This window comes from Mytilus californianus, unplaced genomic scaffold, assembly GCF_021869535.1.
Source record: "Mytilus californianus isolate M0D057914Y unplaced genomic scaffold, xbMytCali1.0.p SCAF_7, whole genome shotgun sequence".
NCBI classification, from domain to species: Eukaryota; Metazoa; Mollusca; class Bivalvia; order Mytilida; family Mytilidae; genus Mytilus; species Mytilus californianus.
The window spans coordinates 36,234,691-36,259,220 of NW_026262723.1; the positions used below are offsets into that span (position 1 = coordinate 36,234,691).

The 24,530-nt window shown below is 32.6% G+C and overlaps 1 protein-coding gene across 1 annotated transcript in view; it reads left to right on the forward strand.

Moving 5' to 3' along the window:
* Positions 1 to 24,530, forward strand: part of LOC127710082 (uncharacterized) — a 467,780-nt gene that overhangs the window by 257,106 nt on the left and 186,144 nt on the right. Inside the window, exons 37-42 of the mRNA XM_052215826.1 lie at positions 6,970 to 7,111; positions 9,168 to 9,298; positions 12,175 to 12,390; positions 15,280 to 15,495; positions 17,113 to 17,255; positions 21,842 to 22,038. Of these exons, the coding sequence (XP_052071786.1) occupies positions 6,970 to 7,111; positions 9,168 to 9,298; positions 12,175 to 12,390; positions 15,280 to 15,495; positions 17,113 to 17,255; positions 21,842 to 22,038 (1,045 nt within the window). The remainder of the gene's footprint in view (positions 1 to 6,969; positions 7,112 to 9,167; positions 9,299 to 12,174; positions 12,391 to 15,279; positions 15,496 to 17,112; positions 17,256 to 21,841; positions 22,039 to 24,530) is intronic.

The window sequence follows — 24,530 nt, forward strand, 5'->3', positions numbered from 1 at the left end:
TAGAAATTGACCCTGCAAGTGACACATTAATACAAATCTTTTCAAAAAGTGTTATTTTCATTTGATAATTTCAGAATTGACAACAAATGTAACTAACTAACTTTATATCTGTACAATGTTAACTTATTCTTTTGTATGCTAGATTCTTTTACTTTTATTTTGCAGAATTTGCCATCAACTAATTCAACTTTAAGGACAACGAGTTCAATGGGAAACTGAACGAAAAGATACACACATGTAACAGGACTACCTATAGACGACAGAGAACAAATATTGTTTTATTAAATCACAGAAAATGCCATAAATGGAAAGATTTTCTAAAGACATTCTCCTTACTCATCCATCAAATTCCATCTGATGGTCAATTCTCCATCAAGTATCCATGCATTTTACATGTAATGGAAATATTCCATTGGTTTTCCATCTGATGGCAAAATTACCATCAGTTTTCCATCAGATGGCAAAAATACCATCAATTATCCATCAGATGGCAAAAATACCATCAGATGGAAATTATGCCATCAATTTTCCATCAACATGAACACAAATTCCATCAAACCTTTTCCATCAACCATTTTCCAGCATTGATGGAAAGTTGATGGAAAGTTGTTCCAATACTCCATCAACATGATGGAATGTGATGGCATTTTTTCCATCACAAAATTCCATCATGTTTGATGGAAAATCTAGGGAAGGGCAAGGGGCAAAAAACAAGCATTTTTCTAGTTTCAGGACAATAACTTGTGTGTAAGTGTATGGATCTTTATGAAATTGTACTACAAGGTTCCATATCACAAAGGGAAAGCTGGGTTTGAGTTTGGGGGTAATTGCCCTAAATGTTTAGGAATTTGGGGCCAAAAAGGGGCCAAAAAACAAGCATTTTTCTAGTTTCCAGACAATAACTTGTGTTCAAGTGTATGGATTTCTCTGAAATTGTACTGCATGGTACCATACCACAAAGGGATTCTGGGGTTGAGTTTGGGGGTGATGAATCATAAGGGGGTTCAAAAAATTGGGGGGGGGGGGGGGGGGGGGGGGGGGAATTTTTTTTCGCCTTTTTTTTTCTTTAAAATGTTTCATTTTAAATTGGTTATTTCTGATTTATATATAAAAACAAATAATAATGATATGGTTTGAATAGGTAAATTAAAAAAATTTAAGTTCTTAGACCACATTCATTCTGTGTCAGAAACCTATGCTGTGTCAAATATTTAATCACAATCCAAATTCAGTGCTGTATCAAGCTTGAATGTTGTGTCCATACTTGCCCCAACTGTTCAGGGTTTGACCTCTGCGGTTGTATCAAGCTGTGCCCAGTGGAGCATTTTATTATAATATCTTGTAGTATGACCCATGATTATCAATGGTGTCAGTGATCAATGAGTTTTATAAAATGACCATAAACCCACTTATTCATGGTATGGCATCAATATTTCTGACCTGACACTACGTAGTTTTAATAATAATTGCTTAATTCTTAAGAATTTAATATGCAATGTTTCAGGTTCTTTCGGGAATATTCCCAGGTAAACCCTCATCAGAGGCCGACCTTTCGTATCTAACTTTGTAGATAGATGTGTGTCTGTTTCATAAGTTTTTTTCTCTAATTTACAACACGTGCATATAGGTCTACATTGTAGCTAGTCTTTTTACAGACTAAAGAAACTGACCAAGTAGATCACAGGCCTCGACAATAACGCTTGTCCGATTGTCCGGTACCAGAGGAAAAAAAGGTCGGACAAGTAAAAGCTATATCAAGCTTGTCCGACGGGACAAGTAAAATTATTCTGCAGAAAATAAATTTAATCCAACTTTGATGAACAAAGTAATTATAAACAAAAAACAAGAAAAGAAGATAAAAACAAGTATTAATTTGAAATGTTTACTTGCAAACCGATAATTTTAAACTGGTTCTTTGTCAGGTACTTTTTAATAGGTAAAAGGCATACTATTCTCGGAAACCAGTTTTACTGATCCGAATCAGCGATGCGCTTTGTAGAAAAGGTAACTTTACAAGATAGACTGGTTCTCTGTCCTTTATCTGTTTGGCTCTGAGGTAAATGTTGCAAGGGAGAGGACCAGCCTACTTAACAAGATAGTTCGTCACCAGCTCGGAAACGATTCGGCTCACAATTTTAATAGACAGTTTGGCACCGTAGGGGACATATTTAATAGACATGATTAATAGACAGTTTGACAACGCAGGAGACATTTCAGGACCAAGACAAATCAGTACCTCGTTTTCCTACCTTATTCTTTTGCTTTATAATAAATACCATACAGGTAATTTTTTTAAATAAAAATGAAGAAATTATTTACCATAGAATTCACAAAATCATATTGGATCATATGTAGAAAGAAACAATACTTGCAATACGGTGACCTATAGTTAATTTCTGTGTCATTTGGTCTCTTGCACAGAGTTGTCTCATTGGCAATCATACATCATCTTCTTTTTTTTATTGATTGCATTGGAATAATCTTTTTTCAACTTAAACAACCAGGATACAAATCCAATGAGTGTACATTGACAGGCCTATCAGACGGTGCCTCATGTGCAGAGTTTGATGAGACTTTGGCATTGATGAAAACTAGAACCTAAGCCCTGTGACATGACTAGATTCAGTTGTTCTCGACTCATATTTTTGAAAAGTATTTCAAAAGATATAAATCAAATTCTGTTCTATTGTTTTAATTCATTTTGTTCCTTGAATCAACTTAAAATGCCAAAAAGGTTAATATTAAGATTTTTTTTGGACAAGTTACAATTTCATTCGGACAAGTAAGTTTTGGGTTGTACTTGTCCTACTGGACAAGTTGAAAAAAAAGTTATTGTAGAGGCCTGGATCAGCATCTTTGTTTAATTATTCATAATTATATATAATGAAAAGTCTTATTGTCTTTATTTCCATAATCTAATCTATCATAAATCTACACGGGATCTAATAGAGATAGTAGTTATCAGTTTTAATTTATTGAATTCCGAGTAGACTGTATGTTTTAGCACCTATTTGATAATATACAAAAATTTCCATGTTTAACAATTGAAGAGGTTTGTGTAGGTACTGGATATTTGTATGAATATATAAGAAACCCTTCTGTTATCCCTAATACATGATCTTTTGAAATAAATCGGCATCATGTCTTTTTACTTCTGTTTCACAGTATAATGATTGTATACTAAAGCCTCCCGTAGTGGGGTATTGTGAATCGATGTCTTCGACTTAATGATTAAATATCATGTCGCTAATATTCTTATTGTTTTTGAAACCAATATCTGGTTCAGATTTGAATATTTTTTTTGGCAATCAGATCTTTCCGAATTATATATAAAAATTTTGTCATTACCTTTTTAAAATATTCAAAATATTTCTGCCAATTGTTTTCTTATTTTGTTCTCTTTGAAGTTTTAGCTGTCTGCCTTCGTGAAGATGTTATGCAATATTTGACTGAATTTTCTTTAGTAATTAGCCGTCTAGATATTCTATCTATAGACAGTATACATACAGTTTCTTTGAAGTGTATATGTTGCTATTGTTTCTAAGAATTATCGTACCTTTTAAAGGAATTAAAACAATGTGCTATTTCAAATAGATGTTTAATTTGTTCACTGTTTCTAATAAATATATTATATCCATCATTTCTCATTCTTTTGTGGCATTTAATATTATTTTTGTATGATATTGCTCTATACTATTGTTTATATGGTCAAATATAGCAATATCAGATATTTTCAGGGAGGCAACTACGCCCATTGAAACGCCACTAATCTGTTGCTAGTATAATAGTATAACTTCCATAGTTCATTGACAATCATATTAATTTGTAGTTAGTTTCCATGTTACCTTCTAAGGTTTGACATGATATAGCGATGACTGATTGTGGTTGCTTAACGTCAAGTGGCAAATATTTCATGTCTGTTTAGGACGATGATATAGTGATGACATAAGGTTATTTGCTGGTATAATAGTATAACTTCCAAAGTTCATTAACAATCATATCAAGGCCGTAACTACCATTGAGGCAAGTGAGGCAATTGCCTCACTAAAATTTCGACACTGAATTTTTTTGTGTATCTGTTTATGGTAAAAAAAATATGAAATATAGTCATTTGTTTTTTCTGTCTCAACCTTAATTTCTATAACTTGACATCTTTCATTTTAAATTATTATTCCCAAATATAACTCAGCATCTCACCGGGTGATGTTTCTCGATTACATTAAACTAGTAAACGATAATCATCATGCATGGATCTCTGGTTAAAAACAGGCTCTTGCAGAAAAAGGAAAAGCCGACTGAAGGCAAGGAAGGAATAATTCTAGTAAACTAATGGATGTTATTTGTGATCAGGTGTTAAAAGTTTCAGTATTGAATATATTTTCATTGGAACTTATCCTAAAACTTTGAACAGACTGACAAATCAAGTACTGGGGCACTGAACGGGAGCAGTCCTGTATGAGTATTCATTTCCCTGTTTTCCCCAACTTTATTCGTTCTCTTTACAGATAAACAAAATATAAATAATATGAAACCTGCATGGGTTACTTTTTATTTAAGTTTCTTTTATCTTAAAATTTGAAAGAACATCGTAATTCAATTTTGACATTATTGAGGGACAGTAAGACCTTAAAAACCGGGGATTTCGTGTTTTCTAATTCGGGACACCGGGATTTCATGTATGAGTGGTGAGATACTGTGCGGTCTTGTCATGCTCCATGTTCGTTGCGATAAAGATGTCAGCAGACCAAATATTCTGAAACGATTTGACGAAACTGGCCATAGAAAAATTGGCAAACTCCAATTTGAATAACAATTGTTACTGAGTCGATGTTTGTTCTGTGTTCTGGCAGCAGACTAAAATTGATATTTGAATGTTTATCCGACATATAAATTTAGATAAAGTTGTTAAAAATTTGATGTTAGTACATGTCTTAAAAGTATGAAAAATATATAAAAAGTGTCCAAAAATATAAACTCCGGACAGCTTGTCTCAATGATGTCAAGCTCTCTGGAAATGCCCAGAATGCAGGATTTTACACCATTTATCCCAGACCCCCTGTGGAAATTTTTCGCCTTGATCCGCTTGGTGATCAGTTCTGCCTCACTAATATAATATGCCTAGTTACGGCCTTGCATATTAATTTGTAACTAGTTTCCATGTAACCTTCTAAGGTTTTACATGATATAGTGATGAATTATTGATTGTTGGTTTATAGTCATTTTATAGCAACAATGAGAAACACACTAATGATGACAAAGATGAGGAAAGGAAAAAAATCGAATACAAATAGTAAAGCTTAGTGTTAATATTTAACAAATATTTCACATGGTAACAATACAGAGAGAATACATGACTAGTATTACTGTTATCTTAAAAAAAGGGGAAATATGTAGCTTTATCATCAAAATGAATGCTGAAAACAGCGATAAATATGTCGATAAAAAAATCTCCAATTATGAGGCCCAAACTCCAGCTGAAAATTTTCAAATCTCCAGTTGTGACTTGACAACTCTGTCACATGTATGAAATGTGATCTGCTATAGTTTTCACAGTATTTGGTCCCCATGCATTAATAGCGAACCCACTGTTGTCCTCTACATATCTTTTACATTGAGTTTAATCATTTATAACTTTCAGATCTAATTACAATAGTAAGATAATGATGATGGTTTTTTTTAAGCCCTCGCACGGTCGGTTATAGTAAGATATTGGGAGACTACACATTTATAATCATAATAAGTCAGTGCATTATTAAAAGAAATTTGCAATATACTTTTTATTTGTACTTTTAATTAGGGTCAACAAGATTGTATAACAAAAATTGACATTGACAAAATTTTTGTGATTTAAATGTTCGAAAAAACGGAAGATTTGAATTCTTAATGGGAGGGATGGAAGAGAGCTTAAAAATCAGGATATTTTGACTCACACTGGAAGAATCACATGTATGGTCCGATCAACTATTTTTAGAATAGTTATGCCCCTTGTTAAATTGATTATTTGGAAAATCGCATTGTAAGCGCTCTCACATGAGTGATTCTTGCCTGATTTTTGTTATCAAACTTATATCAAAGATTTACATCAGTCTGAGATAAGTATTACAATCAATGCTGATCAATTATTTTTAAAAGAGTTATGCACCTTGGAAATATAATTTATATGGAAAATTGCATTGTAAGGGCTTTCAAGTCTACATTTCTTCAAGATATTAATAAAAAGTTTTAAAGAACAGAAAAAATAGCTTTTTCTTTTGTGATTGCACTTGGAAGACAGATAAAATTTATGCAATGCATGGGACATTTAGTCTATTTTTTTCAGGAGTTATGCCCTTGAAAAAAATATTATATTGGGGAAAACAATTTTAGAATCTCTATAAAAATAAGGAGAAATTTGGATGATTGCCAATGAGACAACTATCAACCAGAGTTTAAATGAAGTGGATGCAAGCAATTATCAAGCTTACATTTCTTGTAAGATATTTATAAAAAGTTTAAAAGAACCAAACAAAACAATGTTGTTAATGCCCTCGGACAGATAAAATATGTGCAATGCAGGGGACATTGGAACTCTGTTCTTTTATTTAGTTTGATGTACCTTTCAGTGCATTTAGTTATTCCTTTTACTGTAGATTCATTATTATTCGTGGGATACCAATTTTGTGGATTTCGTGGGTAAAGGTAAACCACGAATATATATGTTCATTGAAGTACAAATTGTTTATAAGGCTTGAATGCAGATTTTGGCAAAACCACGAAATCAAGTATCCACGAAAATACTATTTTTCCTCAATCCACGAAAATTGGTATCCACAAATATAAATGAATACACAGTATTGCATTGAGTTATTTCCAGGTGGTGCCCTTTAATCTGTAAAGGTGAAAAGAGAAACATAAGTCAATAGAATGACCCCTTGGATACTATTGTTATTGTGCCACTAAGCTAATCAATATAACTAATTATTCTTACAGTGTTTGGTTGTGAACTTTGCGAAGATGACTTAGTGAATTCCTGTACACGTGACTCCTGTTCTGAGTATGGAATGTGTCAGGACCTGTTGGGAGAAAATTTTAAATGTTTATGTCCAATAACAGGAAGATACACAGAACCCAGGTAAGTTTTGCATTCATAATTTACAAAAAAGTACAGCTCTTATATCAAAGGAGTAGGTATGGTAATAGCCATTTACTGGCTCCTGAAATTCAATAAAAAGTTGAATTCTTCAATCCTTTCAAACTAATGTTATTTCTATTTATAAAAGAATAAGATGATACAATCCTGACATTTTAGAATAGAAATGACAGATGTGATTGCACTGTGACATCATGAACATTTTAACTAATACATAAAAATGGAAAACAGGAAATGCTAAAATTACTGCACAGCACAACTGACCACATTAACCACCAATCTGACATATTTGACCCATATGCCTGCCAACTTTGGAAATCCCCATGGGGGTTTTAGTGCTTAACAACATTTTCAAAGGTTAAAATTTTTTGTGATATTTTTGTTTGCACTGTTTTATACTCTAGAAATTTTGTTGTATCTTCTTTTAAGGTCACCTGGCCCGAAGGGCCAAGTGAGCTTTCTCATCACTTGGCGTCCATCGTCTGTCATAGTTAACTTTTACAAAAATCTTCTCTGAAACTACTTGGCCAAATTTAACCAAACTTTGCCTCAATCATCATTGAAGTTTCTAGGTAAAAAAATGTGTCTGATGACCCCTCCTGCCAACCAAGTTGGCCAACATGGCTAAAAATAGAACATGGGGGTAAAATGCAAGTTTTGTCTATTTTTGGAGAGAGAAAATCTGACAGGCAGAAATGTTCAGAATGTTGAGCTTTAAGATTTTCACCCAATTTTTTGTGTTTTTGCCTTATATCTTCAAAATTATGATAGATCGATAGAAACTTTAATGAGCAAAACTGATCAGCAAGACAGGATCTACAATTAAGACTGAATGGAGGAAATCATCAGACAACTCCTTATTGGAGTTATTGCCCTTTAATGACTATTTTCCATTGTCTGTTAACTTTTACAAAAAAGCCACTGGGTCAAATTTAACCAAACTTGGCCGCAATCATCATTGGGGTTTTTCTAGTTTAAAAAATATGTCTGATGAACCCCGCCTGCCAACCAAGACTTTTTTTGGGAGAGTGGGGGGGGGGTCGGGGGGGTATATTTTTTTTCCCCTCAAGATTTTAGAAATTGTCAATTTTCCAAAGAAAAAAATTGGGGGTCACAATTTATTTTGCTAATTCTTTTGTATATAGTCTGAAAACGATTTACTAAGTATTGCGCAACAGCACAGTGTATTGCACAACAGCAAGAAATCTTCAATTCAATATAAATTCAAATCATACAACCAATTTCAAGTTCTTTGACTACATTTATTCTGTGTCAGAAACCTATAATGTGTCAAATATTTAATTACAGTCCAAATTCAGACCTGTATCAAGCTTGAATATTGTGTCCATTTTGCCCCAACTGTTCAGGGTTGGACTTCTGCGGTCGTATCCAGCTGTGCTCGGCGAAGCAGTTTATTACCATTTTTGGGGGTTTTTGCCTTATATCTTAAAAATTATAATAGTTAGATAGAAACTTCAATGAGCAAAAATGATCAGCAAGACAAGATGTACAATTAAGACAATATGGAGGAAATTGTTTGAAGACTCCTTATTGGACTTATTGCCTTTTAAAGATAATTTTTACCATTTGTTTTGCATTTTGCTATGTATGAAAAAAAATTATAATAGATAATAGACACTTTAAATCACAAAAATGGTCAGCTAGTCAAAATCTATTAACAAGTCAAATTTTGCTGATATAGTCAGAAGACTGTCACTCTTTATAGGAGTGATTGCCCTGAAATGAGGATTTTTTTGCCCTGTTTTGTGTTTTGATCAAAGACTAAAGAAGATAGAGAGAAACTAAACAGACTAGATGAACAGCAATACAAGATAAACAAAACAGAGATTTTTGTCATGAATTCTATTCTCATCTACAATGTAGGAGAGTGTCCTTTGTTGAATATGCACATAGATCAAGGTGATCGACACAGGCTCTTCAGAGCCTCTAGTTAATATTAGCAATACTAGATTGAAGGCATACCAATCATACGTTGTGATTGTTTGCATCTTTAGTAAAAGAATGATGAAAATTTCAGGTGTGAACGGGTATCTGATCTATGTAGTCAAGACCCATGTGGAAGTCATGGTGAATGTCACGACAACAGCGTTAGATATCAGTGTATATGTGAAGCTGGATGGACAGGAAAACATTGTGAAGTGAATATCAGTAAGTTTACAAGTATCAGTTCATGCATTTGTGTTATAAAAGTGAATATTAAAATTAATAGTCATATGAAGTTGATATGTTTATGCTTTAGTTGTTAACTTACATGTCATTTGGTCTCTGGTGGAGAGTTGTCTCATGGGCAATCATACCAAATCTTCTTATTTTCATATTTGTTAAACCTTTCATCCCCAACAATGCCTTGAGCCCTCACATTTTGCAGATGATGCGATGCATCATTTTAATTTTGAAGCTTAGTTTTTTGTAAGTATTCTTTTTATACGCCCGTTTACGGGACGTATTATGTTATACCGTTGTCCGTCCGTCTGTCCGTCGTCAACATGTCGGACATTAACTCAAAAATGCTTTAACCAATTTGCATAAAACTTTGGTGAATTGTTTATATCTATTGACGTGAGCTCCCTTTCGTTTTTTATAAAATTTAGATTTTACGTTTCCGAGTTATGGGGTTTTATTCATTAAAAAAAGGGTGATTTTCCAGTTTTTGGACAATAATTCAAGAATACTTTCACCAACTTGCAAGAAATTGTGGTGAATTGTTTATATCTATTGACATGAGCTCCCTTTCAATTTTTATAAATTTTAGATTTTACATTTCCGAGTTGCAGGGTTTTATTCATGAAAAAAGGGGGGATTTTCCAGTTTTCGGACAAAAACTCAAAAATGCTTTCAGCAATTCTAATGAAACTTTGGTGAATTGTTTGTATGTATTGATGTAAGCTCCCTTTAGAATTTTATAAATTTTACATTTTACATTTCTGAGTTATGGGGTTTTATTCATTAAAAAAAGGGGTGATTTTCCAGTTTTCGGACAATAACTCAAAAATTCTGTCACCAATTCTCATGAAACTTTGGTGAATTGTTTATATCTATTGATGTAAGCTCCCTTTTTATTTTCATAAATTTCTAATATGACATTGAGAATTAATTGAACTTTATTTGTTTATAGTCTGACAACAGATTTACTAAGTATTGCACAACAGCAAGAAATCTTTAATTGAATATAAATTCAATTCATATAACCAATTTCAAGATCTTTGACTACATTTATTCAGAAACCTATAATATGTTAAATATTTAATTACAATCCAAATTTGGACCTGAATCAAGCTTGAATATTGTGTCCATTTTTGTCCCAACTGTTCAGGGTTGGACCTCTGCGGGCGTATCTAGCTGCGCTCAGCGAAGCAGTTTATTAACTTATTGCAGAGAAAAATCATTGCTATACATGTACTTTGAATATTTCAATATGTAGAATAAACTTTAAATTTTTCATCACACTTTTCTCAAGGTTCTTCTGAACATAATGATTTCCTATTGGGTTAGTAGCTTGATAGTGACAAAAGATTCATTTTCCAAACACTTTTTTTGGTTTTTGTCTCGCCTTGACGGAGTCAAAAAGCGAGACATAGGTATGCTGTTTCCTGCCTCGACGGCGTCAACAATGTATTAGTTTGTGATTAGGTCTAGTTCATGGTGAACCACTAGTGGTAGGTCAATGATATTTGGTATGCAGTTGTATTAGCATTGGCACATCTCATTACCTTAGAGATTATTTGGCCCCGCCCCCTCAGTCAAGGTCTATTGACTTTGAAACTTTTCATAGTTTACATGTATTAGTTTGTGATTAGGTCAATTTATGGGGAACCACTAGGGTAGGTCAATGATATTTAGTATGCAGTTGTATAAGCATTGGCACATCTCATTACCATGGAGATTATTTGGCCCCGCCCCCTAGTCAAAGACTATTGACTTTGAAACTTTTCATAGTTTACATTTATTAGTTTGTGATTAGGTCAATTTATGGGGAACCACTAGTGGTAGGTCAATGATATTTGGTATGTAGTTGTATAAGCATATAGCATATCTCATTTCCATGGAGATTATTTAGCTCCGCCCCCTTAGTCATGGTCTATAGACTTTGAAAATTTTGCTAAGTTAACAAGTATTAGTTTGTGATTAGGTCAGTTCAAGGGGAACCATTAGTTGTAGGCCAATGTTAATTGGTGTTCAGTTGTATAAGCATTAGCACATCTCATTTCCATGGAGAATATTTGGCCCCGGCTCCTCAGTCATGGTCTATTTACTTTGAAACTTTTGCTTAGTTTACATGTATTAGTTTGTGATTAGATCAGTTTAAGATGAACTGCTAATGTTAAGTCAATGATATTTGGTATGCAAATTTATTGGTATTTGCAAGTATCGTTTCCATGCAGATTATATAGCCCCACCCCTGATCATGGTTCATTGACTTTTAAACTTTTACATAGTTTACAAGTCAATGTTTGTGTTTAGGTTTGTTTAAAGGGAACGACTTATAATAAATCAATGGTATTTGGTATGCAGTTGTATAAGCATTGGCACATCTCATTCCATGGAGATTGTTTAGCCATGTACCTTCAGTCATGGTTCATCGACTTTGAATATTTGCATAACTTACATGTTAAAGTATTGCTATTTTAATTTCAATATTTGCATTATCAAAATTACAAAAAGGTGAGACATATCTCTGTGATAACAGTTTATAGTTAATTATAAAATTGAGAATGGAATTGGTGAATGTGTCAAAGAGACAGCAACCAGACAAAAGAGCAGAAAACAGCCGAAGGCCACCAATGGGTCTTCAACACAGCGGGAAAATCCCGCACCCCCTGAGGCGGGCTTCAGCTGGCCTTAAACAAAATATGTACTAGTTCAATGAAAATGGAGGTTACACTAAACTCCAATACATATAAATGAACTAAAATAAAAAAAACATACAAGACTAACAAAGACCAGAGGCTCCTGACATTTGACCGGCGCAAAAATGCAGCGGAGTTAAACATGTTTACTTTCATGCCAGCACATTTATTTTTCAGACGACTGTGAAGAAAATCCTAATGGTTGTCTGTACAATGGAACATGTGTGGATGGAGTTGATGCGTATAGTTGTACATGTTCCCAAGGATTTTCTGGTGACAGATGTAAAGACAAACCTGACTTTTGTTTGATCAATCCCTGTCCAGAAGGAATATGTTACGAAAATTATGATACATTGAACTTCATGTGTAAATGTGAAGATCCTTATAGAAATGGTGAGTTTTTAAATCTATAACAAACATTCACGTCGAGATAAAAAATATTTGGTTGATACAGAACTTCATTTTGTCACATTGATTAATTGAACCAAAAATTCTGAAAGGTGCAAAATGAAGCTAGGCTATTGTGTTAATGCCTGGGTATAAAAAAATCAAAATTTTAGCTGAACAGATAGAAATTATCTGGAAACTGATAATAATTCTGTAACAGATAAAGGATAACTTTCTGGGAACAGGTAATTTTCAGACACTATATAAATAGTGTGCCACTATGAAGCCATCATTCTGCCTCTGAAAAAGATCTATGAAATACCAAAAGTGACCAGGCTATAAATCCTCACCAGGTACTGGTAATTTAAGAAATAATTCATGGGGGCTTGTATTTATCATGATTTTTACCATGGGTTGGCCCTTTATGCTAAATACATTACCATGAGCAACAACAAGGGGTAAAATATCAGCATAAAGGACCAACCCGTAGCAAAATCATGATAAAATCAAGCCCCCATGAATTATTTCTTAAAGTGCTCTATGTGACATGTGTGAAGAAGGGAAATATTTGCTGTTCTCGTAATTGAACACCCTATTAATATTGACGTAAACGAGAAAGAAAATTGAATAAGTGACATTCTTAAACGATATACAATAACATATACTTAGACAGATTTAGATGAATTTAATTAAAATTGAGAATGGAAATGGGGAATGTGTCAAAGAGACAACAACCCGACGAATTGACTACCTTACTTTCATTTAAGAAGATAGGGACATTATACAAATTTTTGTGCTGTAGAGAGGAAGTTTTGTCACTGTGATTTTATGAAAATTAATATACTTGGTAAATAAATTGATTTATAACAAATACTGGGCTATTACAAACATTTTACAAATTGCAGATTTAACATCGTTGTGCTGATATTTAGAGTAATTATATATATATATATAAGTACGTCTAATCAAAGTACAACTATACGACAGATCCATCTATTGGATCACCAGTGAAGGTGATACACGGCTGAAAACACATATTAAATTCATAATTACTCTAAATATCAGCACAACAATGTTAAATCTGCAAATTTGTGGAAGCAATTTTTTGTTCTTCCCTCATGCTATTGAGATATCGACACAACACCGCCTGGCAATGTTTCCAGCGCTCTAAACCACTCGCCACCTAGACTGAACTAAAAATTCAGCTTTCGGTGGTCTGGTGTTACCTTTCCTCGTCAGTAGAATCTAGAGTTGTAACACAGTACATGATATATAAAGGCATGAAGATGGAATTGATTGCAGATTAGCTAAATTATGTATCGTAAAGGATCGTAAGACACAGTCACAGAAATAATTATTTGATAAGTAGGTCTACACAAGTGACAACTCTACGACAAATCCATCCATTGGATCACCATTGAAGGTGATACACGGCTGAAAACACATATTAAATTCATAATTACTCTAAATATCAGCACAACAATGTTAAATCTGCAAATTTGCGGAAGCAAATTTATGTTCTTTCCTCGCTGGGATTCGAACTCATGCTATTATTGTAAAAATGAAAACTACCGAGCGGAATAGTAGAAAAGGCTGCAAATTAACAAAGAGTTATAAATAAAATAATTTATTATGCAGGAATATTAATTTCAATACGTTCAGATACAATTTATTCACACAATTTAAATCAAGTCAAAGAACCTGCATAATGTCAGTGTTTAGACAAAAATAACGAATATCAATAAATATATGTTTCAATAATAATCGAACAATTCCAAATTTAGGCCAGGGTTGGGCTAAAAATGTTTTTACGGCAAAAATACCACCGTCAAGTACAATGTGTTACGGAATTCACCATCTTTTTACACAAATAATACCTGAAGATGTGTAATTAAATGCTAAAATAACTTAACTTAACTTCTTACATAAATTCACAAAGCCAAACGTTAAATGAATAGGTCAGGAGAACGAAAAGCAGCCGTTCTCTGGGACAGGTAAATTTCCAACTTACCAAGTCGTTCACGTTCGAAACCAAGCTGTCATTATCACGGAATATTTCTCGTAATTACTTACATTTCGCGGATCTCGTGTACGCGATCATTACACTGACAAATATGCATGACCATAAATTATATACAATAAATAGATTTAATCCATAATAACAATATTTCAATAAGCACACCCGGAATTAAATCCCGTATTTCAGAAATAACTTCTTTGTGGTGATAAGAACATCAACTCTTGCACAAAACATGGAACTACGGTTTGGTGGAAAATGTGTCAACACAGTAAATTCTACTGAAAACGTTGATTAATAAATGAAACGAGACTAAAATGTGCTTTATCAGGTCTGTAATACCATTACACAAATTGGGCAAACTTAAATAATATGAAGGGAATGATATTTCATAAGAAATCATCATTAAAGATCGAGATTTGTCCAAATATCATTTCAGTTTCACAACACTATTGAGATATCGAGACAACACCGCCTGGCACTGTGTCCAGCGCTCAAGACCACCCGGCCACCTAGACTGAAATAAAAATTCAGCTTTGGGTTGCCTAGTGTTACCTTTCCTCGTCAGTAGAATCTAGAGTTGTAACACAGTACATGACATATTAGGCATGAAGATGGAATTGATTGCAGATGAGCTAAATTATCTATATATATATATTTGTAATATTTGTGTGTTGTAGATTTGTTTATTATTATTATATGTTACTATTAAAGTGTAGTTGACGTTATAACTTGTGAACTTATAAATATAGCCTGGGCTTGTGGCCTGTTTTTGTACAATAAACATGATTTGATTTGATAAAAAGTAAAACTTGTCTGTTAATACGTTGATAGGGGTTTTTACCTAATGTTTGATTGTTTGTGTTTTCTTATTTTAGACGCTCATGGAACATGTGAAATGATTCCAGCTTGTGACAATGTGAATTGTATCAATGGAACATGTAGTAATGGGAAATGTGATTGTGAGACAGGATTTGAAGGATCTCTTTGTCAACATAACATAGACGATTGTAAGAACATGCCATGTCAGCATGGTGGAACATGTACAGATATGATTAATAGCTATGATTGTCATTGCGCCACTGGATATGATGGTTAGTCATTGCGGAGTTAATGTTTGCCTATCTTTACAAAAAGTTGATCTTTTGTTTTTAATGAAATATTTCTATATATCTGCATGTGACTCTAAAATTATGAGAACTATTTTATTTAAATAGAGTATTAATACATAATACGTTTTGGAATGCTGGTCAGAAGTTACTTGGGGACACACGCATCTCTAGGTTTTAACCAATCAGCAATGGGGTTTCCCAGTCACTGCCGCATGTGCTTCTCGTTTACTAATTGTTTTTCGAGATCATATTAATTAACCAATGAGATTCATAGCTAATTTTGAATTAACCAATCAGCGCTTAATTAGCAGGGCTTCTGTTTTATGCACACAGGCTCAACTATTCCTGAAGCAACACTTGCTTGCAGCAGCCATTATTATTTTTCTGGGAAAATATTTTCTTCCCACCCTCCAACTCCCTTAAGGACATTTAATTTTTTTTGCTAAAAGATGTATACGCATGTATAATACATATGTTTATTTGATAAGAAGCATCAACTTCACATATCTTTTTGTATTGTTTAGTAGAGTAGTATTGTTCAAAGAACTCACAGTTATTATGTACTTTTTGTTAGGAGTACCACAGTTATTCAACTTGATTTTGCTTTCTTTGTAAATATGTTTATTGCTTTATTGATATGCAAAGAAAATATTAAACTGTGTTTCTTTCATCCAAACCTGTGTCTGTTTACTTTATTCCTTTATATGTACTATAACCAGTTGGCATTTTTTGGTCCCTTTACTGAACTCTGCTAAGTGTAAATCAGCTGCCTTTATCTGCACTGTAACTCTTCAGCATTTGGTCAGGGCACCAAAGACATAGCAGACTGTTTATTGGTACAACTGACATATATACAGCATAATATGGGAGGATCTGGGTGGGACAGTGTTATGAATTAATTGGAAGGTAAAAGATCCTTGTAAATACTAGTAAGGTAAATGCCATGTGATATATACACAGAAAGCTTGTAATCTGGACTTTTCCCCCACAGTTTTATGCTTGGTTGCTATACTAAGCTTATTTTTGCTCTCGTATTGTGACACTGTTGATATCATCTCCTCACACTTTGTTACATTGCTGATAAATTTTGCTCTGTCTGAAAGTCTTGATGGTACAGAGCCAGTGAGAAGGGTGATATCGATGCAGGGTAGTTTGATAATTACCAAAACTTTTTTTTTCTCCATTTACATATGAGAAAATTAAAAGAAATTTACATACATAATTGTTGCATTTGATGTTTACTAGTTCTTGACACATATTTTTTGTCACAATACAAATGAGGAACTTTTCAGTTAGTTCTCTAAATATCTTTTGCATCATTTTGTCTTTTTAAAGGTGAATTTTAAACACTGTTAAATAAGGATTAAATTGACAATATATTGGGCTGCTATCTTTGATTTTTAGCTTATTTTATGTATTCTTTATATATATGAATATATATTTTGAAATTTGCATACAAAAATGCAAAGCAAGAACTTATTTGATATCATTTTCTGGTATTAAAGAACACTATTTGAATTATATTTAAATCTAAAAGATATATTAAGATTATATTACCATTAGTTACTTAATCATGAATTTATTATTCTTTTATTTCAGGGGATAATTGTGAGAACAATATAGATGACTGTATTGGAATGTGTACAGGTTCTAATGTAGATCCTAATACAAACCGTTGCAGAGATATGTTGAATGATTATCAATGTATATGTAAAGCAGGTTACATTGGTAAAAACTGCACAGTATGTTTATTAATATGATAATTTAATTTTGGTTTAACTTTCTCAGTGATAGATTTTTAATGGTTCTCTTTTTTCGAAATACAGGTTAGGCTTGTTGGAGAATTACAGTGACCTAGTTTTTACAGAACAAATCTTTTCTGGCCTTATAAAAAATCCCTGTGTTCCTGAACTACCATATTTAGGATGCTAGTTAATACCTACGGCTGATATCATTTACATTAGTGGCTATCAAATGACTCCCATCCCCACCTGATTTTGGCTTCTTTTCACAGTTTTCCGATTTGTAACTCGAAGAAGGTTATCACATTTTCATAACAACACATCTTGAAAGAGTTTATGGACCATGAATTGTAAGATTGAACTCCCTGCTGTCAACATAATTCAGATGTGGCAGTTCCAAAAGAGTATGGAAGGTCATATTGGTTATAAAAGAACTGCTGTTGTCATCATGACTACAAGTTGGATCGGTGGTGAAGAGGTTAAAAGTAGGAAGTTTGAGGACTTAAAGGGAAATATCTATGACAAATTCAACTATTTAGTACTGATGTCTTAAACACAAAAGTTTTTTTTAACAAAAATAGTTAATACAATAAATCACTGTAATTGCTTTGCATTTTCAGATTTTAAAACAAGAATTTCTTATGTGTTTTGACAACTAATTCAATTTTGGCGAGGAGTCCAGAGCAAAACCTAGGTTGGAGGCCAGGTGTGATTTCGGCAATTTTGTGTTAATTTTGGGGTGTCTTCCAGTCCAAAAATAACCTTTATTCTCTGTTTCTTAACTAAAATTGAAAAAAATTCTGGTTGCTGCCATATCTCGATGCACAGCAAAAAACTAGCAACAAGGTTTCCTGCAGCTTTCGTCCTGAAGTCAGATTAAAAACTGAGAATGTTTGTGCTTGAAGGCAGAAGATCTGAGAGATTTTAGATGTTTCAAATAAAACTTGTAATAAAAAATAGGTACTGTAGATTTATTTAATTTCGTGGATACCAATTTTCTGCGATTGGGAAAACTTGTATTTTCATGGATATTTTATTTCCTTGATTTTCCAATGTCTATGTACAAGTTTTTTGAAAATTTGATCTTCGTTAATCATGTAAATTTGTGGCTTACCTTTACCCACAAAACCCACGAAAATTGGTACCTCACGAATAATAATGAATCCAAAGTATACAATAATTCATTGCCCTATTGGAAATTCTGATTTGATCCTTTGTTGACCACCGTCATATTTGGTATCATATTTTTGTCGAGCCTTCGACTTTTGTCGAAAAAGCGAGACATAGCGATCCTACATTCCGTCGGCGTCGTCGTCGTTGGCGTCCACAAATATTCACTCTGTGGTTAAAGTTTTTGAAATTTTAATAACTTTCTTAAACTATCCTGGATGTCTACCAAACTTGGACAGAAGCTTGTTTATGATCATAAGATAATATTCAAATGTAAATTTTGTAAAAAAATAATTCCATTTTTTCCGTATTTTACTTATAAATGGACTTGGTTTTTCTGCCAGGAAACATTACATTCACTCTGTGGTTAAAGTTTTTGAAATTTTAATAACTTTCTTAAACTATCCTGGATTTCTACCAAACTTGGACAGAAGCTTGTTTATGATCATAAGATAGTATCCAGAAGGAAATTTTGTAAAAAAAAAAATCCATTTTTTCCGAATTTAACTTATAAATGGACTTAGTTTTACCAGAGACATATAATACAAGAGATTCGCAACTCGGCGAAATCCCGTAATAACACGCGGCCACTAGTTAAACCTCGCGAGTTCTCCTTAGGTAATAAAGTCATTAATAAAAGTATTAAAAGTACTCGAAGTAAGGACGAATGTTTAAGCATAACATAAACTGTTTCAGTGTTAAATTTATCATAATTAATTAAATATAATTTGAGTACATATATAATTATTTATTTTAATGTAATTTTGATTTTAGATTTGTATTATTGAAAAAGAGACATAATTTGATATTGTATAAAAAAAAAACTGATATTAAATAATTAACACTTGATAAATTGTGTCAGAGTTCATTTTATTTGATAGTTACATAATGGGTTTCTATTGAATATACACCTGTCTCGGAGACATAATTTCACAGTGTGACATGTATATTAGGTTTGAATTATTCGATGACCAGGTAAATCACGAACATGTTATAAATAATGAGTTTTAATTGAAACCTTGTAAACAAAAAGTTGTCACACCACAGGTGTCCACACTCTTTCCAAAAATACAAGTCACAAAATGTATAATTAATTAATATGGAAAAAAACTTAATTTATTTGTTAATTAATTGTTAATCATGATAGGCTTTGTTTTTTATTCTTGATATTTATAAATTATTAAAATTTTATTTATTTTTATATTCCTCATTTATTGGGCTTTCATTGAAATTTTTTTTCTGTAGGATTGTCGGTAAATGTTTGATTTCTAAGTGTTTGACAGTTTTTTTGCATTGAGTTGTTTTTTTAAATGATTGTCAGTAAATTTATGGTTTCTTCATGTTCGAAGTGTGTATTGAGAATTAATATTTAAGAAAATTACAATTAATTTCTCATTTGAATAAAGCTTCATTCATGTGCACGCAATATGGAAAATTCCGATTTTAATTCGTGGGATGACGATCTTAATTTCGTGGGATGACAATCTTAATTTCGTGGGATGACAATCTTAATAGTTACGACTTAGATATACTCCTAGTTGAATAAACTGATAACGAACTCTTTGTTGATAGTGAAAAGGACGAAAACATAAGCGAGAGACCCACCAACAAAAACAATTGACAATACTGCATACATAGATGGATATGTGTGTCCTCGAAGCAACAAAAAATCTATAAAAAAAACACAGGTCATACATCAAAGCAACACGGAAGACACTATTTAAAAAGTATTTTATAACCTTGTTTCCACGAGACAATCATTTGTAGTGGTTTTTGTCTTTTAATCATTTGTAGCGGTTTTTGTCTTTTTATTCTGGGGTAAAGAGATGGCAATTTAAAAGTAAGATTGTTTATGTGTATACATATACAAATCCTTGGTGTAAATAAAATCTTTTATTATCAAATATATATATATATATATGTATATATATCTTTTGCAGTCACCATTGAAATGTCCTCAATACGATTTTAATTTAAAAATGAATTAGGTTCCTGTTTTGAACGAGAAGCGTAGTCTGAAACGACAACAGATGCATATGAAGCTCATTCATAATATAACGACCAGCAGAAGGTTTCCTTTACTAGGAAAATTTTACTCCTTTTGTAAATTTACTGCATTCGTTCATCTTTGGCACCCTAAAAAGAAAAAAAAAACAATGACTTCAGAATAGGAGAAAATAAACAACTTTGCTATAAACAGAATGAAAAATGAATAACAAAATGCAGGCTATAAATTTCATAGTGCACAAAAAAGAAGGACTGATTTAAGGAAATTTGTCCATGAACAATTTCAATATTTAGCCAGTTTAATAAAAAATTTCGGGTATCAATCAGAAAAAATCGCCACATTGTTGGATCAAATTTTACGAAAATAGTCTTGTTTTCACGAAACAACATTTGGGAGTACTATTGGCCCATAAAATTATATATTTATTAGCATATTTTCAAGTTTTAAGAAAAAAATTGGGAGATCAAATGGTTTCTACGGCAATAGGTGAAGTAAAATGGGCCGAGTTTTAACTTTGTTTGTATTTGATTAATCTCATCATTAGAACACATTTTATCAATAACAAATTATTAGAATTAGTTTTTTGTAACTTTTAAATATACTTGCATGCTTTAGCTGTGAAAGGTATCGGCATTATCCATTAGAAAAATCGTGAGGCGTAGAACCTTTTACACAACAATACGGGTTATTACCCATAAATCCATCGGATTAATAGGCTTTCCGGTGGCCACGTCATTTCATTGGCTGTTATATAGACTCTACTAGAGTTGCGAATCTCTTGTATTATATGTCTCTGGTTTTACTGCCAGTTAACATTACATTCACTCTGTGGTTAAAGTTTTTAAAATTTTAACAACTTTCTTAAACTATCCTGGATTTGTACCAAACTTGGACAGAAGCTTGTTTATGATTAAAAGCTAGTATCTAGAAGGAAATTTTGTTAAAATTTTGTTCCATTTTTCCGTATTTTACTTATAAATGGACTTAGTTTTTCTTCCAGTTAACATTACATACAGTCTGCAGTTTAAGTTTTTATAACATTTATTAGATTCATAAACTATCCTGGATTTTTACCAAACTTGGACAGAAGCTACTTACAATCAAAAGATAGTATAGAGAGGAATATTTTTATTAATTTTTTTCCTCATTTTTTTTGAGCCTGTGATTAACAGCAAAAGTAGGCGAGACACTGGGTTCCGCGGAACCCTTACGAATTTTTTAATTATTAAACATATTAGGTAATTCTATTGTAAATTTTGAGCTTGCTATCAGTATATTTGCCTTTTCATTCTTGATATTTTGTAGCCAATAAGTACTGGTACAGTGTTAAACACCCATCACTTTATAAATGCATGTCACAAATATCTTATAAATTGTTAGTGAAGGTACAATTTTCTAATTTACATAGGAAGAAATCAATGAGTGTCTACAACAACACCCATGTGAACATGGAGGTTCATGTACAGACAAGGTAGCTGACTTTGAGTGTAGTTGTAAGGAGGGCTGGACTGGAAAGAGATGTGAAACTCCTATAGAGTACTGTGCCCCATCACCATGTGCCAATGAAGGAGTTTGTTATAATCTTACTGATGGATACTTTTGCAGGTTTGTTTATATTCTATAATTATTTTTTCCCCAAAAGATATCTTCTCACTCTTCTTTTGATATTCCTTAGGATAGGGATAATCTATATAGGTATAGAATAGAAATGCAGGGTTTCTTTTTTTTTTTATTATAGACAGTAGAGTGTCTCCCTGTGCATCAGGTTTATGCTCTTATAATATACAAGATAATGGAGTGTGTGTCCGAGTGAGAACTTCTCTATGTTCATTACTTTAGGAATATTTATCTGAAACTCCTATTTCACTATTCAGCCCCATTCTACTATTTAATTAGATGTCAGGTGTTACCCTGAGATACCCTGTCTTTTGTTTTTGTCCTCTGATTTTGTAGTTAACATATTTTGTCAGGTACTTGATGACGGATAGCGTTTGACGTCTTTAGTCGAACAGTTTTACCTTTTTTACTTTATTCACTTCCAGTGTGCTGGTTCATATTCTGGACGCCAGTCTTTGCTCCTTTCAATTGGAAATACGGATAACCTAAAGCAAAATTGAAATTGAGAAACGGAAAAATACTAAATACTAAACTCGTTCAAAGGATATCTACACGTCTCAATCTTCAAAATCGCTTATCTAAAAATACTACGATTGCTAACATTTTAAATAACAAAAAATCATGGTTACCCTTGTATCGATAAGTGTCCTGCCAAAAAATGACTTACATGTCCCTGTTTTTCCACCAACAATAGGGTAGGGTCATGTTTAATGGTCGCACATTTTCCTAAAATTTTGAAACTGATATAAATTGAAAATCTGACAGTATTATCTATTTACTCACCTGTAACAAACCAGGATGCGGTATTCGTTACGTAGGAGAAACTTGACGCTATTTATCTAAACGCATGCAAGAACACCTTTATCGTTTTAAAAGACCCCATAAATTCAAAAGTATCATTTATCAACACCTTAAAAAGCACAACCATCCTATTAAATATTTAACAGTTCAACCCTTAGAAGTAGTAAATAAGCAGCCTGGGGAATCTCATTCAAAGTTTGTACGATCACCAAAAATAATTGAATTAAATTGGATTCAAAAAAAAAGAGACAGTCTATCCTCTCGGTCTTAATGATAGAATTCTTGGCGTAGAATAAATTGCAATCAAAGAAAATTTCTTACCAACAATACAAATATTTCGGACTTAATTTCTATTTCAAATAACAACAGCAGACATTATCTGTTAACCAAGCTCAGTTCTTAATCTGTAAATAAATTAAACCAAATTTTAGATGATTGCAACACAATTCCATATTGCAGTTCTGAGTATGAAATGGTCCAAATTATAATTGCATATTGTTATTCTAAACTGTTTCCCAAAATTGATTGCCCTGAAGATCATAAAAAACATTTTATTAAAATTAAATATGTCAATAAAGGTTTTGATTTTGTAAATATTTCCCGTATTTTTAATGATCATTCTGTTAAAGAACAAATTCCTGGCTATTTTGATATTACTGAACTCCCACTTATTTGTTATGTTTACAAAAAATCTTCCCGGAAATATGTGTTTAATTATAGCGAAGTGTGTAAAGGTGTAAATATCAGTGACAATTCACCTACGTCATGAAATTGCAGTAATTCCGAATACATTTATGGCCCCAGTTCCCATGTTATTACAGGAGACCTTAACATCGTTCGTGACCAAGAGTTGAAATCATTCCTCAGTAAAGGACCTAAATATCGTCCCCCGTCAATTATTAAGAGGAATGAGTGTTGTAACATCATCCACGATTCACTCCGTACTTACTGCTTGAAATGGATAAAACTAGAAAAAGCTAACAAGAAATTCTTAGATTCGTTTTTTTAATGCAGTAATGAACATAGTTGATATACCTATACAACATTTTAAAGAACATTTTACTCCTAACAACAACCATAATAATCCTATTTCTCGTATCAAACATAAGCTAAAAGAACTCCCCGGTTGATAAGGCTGCTAATAATATCGTTATTGTTTGACGTAAATTTTACATTGAGATTCTGCAAAAGGAAATCATGAATTCACCAACATTCCAACTGACTCCATTTTCAAAAAATGACATCTGTAACAAACATAAACTAATAGCTACTTATTTACAAGCAGAACCAAATACAATGAAAGTTCCAACCATGTCCTGGCTTCCGGAGCTGCACAAAACACCTTACAAATATAGATTGATTTCGTCTTCAAGCCATTGTTCCACTACTGTCTATTCTACTTACTAGCACACTTGGTACAATCAAAAACCTGGTATTAAATTGTTCAAATAAGACCTTTGAAAATAGTGGAATTAACTACTTTTGGAGTGTCAAAAATTCGTTGGAAGTACTTGATAAATTGCATGCTTATAGTGGTGATTTCGAATCTGTTCAAAGTTTTGATTTTTCTATCCTATATACCACTTTACCTCATAATATTATTAAAAAAAAATCACACACCTAATTAAATGGGCATTTAAAAAGTTAGAATGTGAATATATATGTTCAAACTCTTTTAG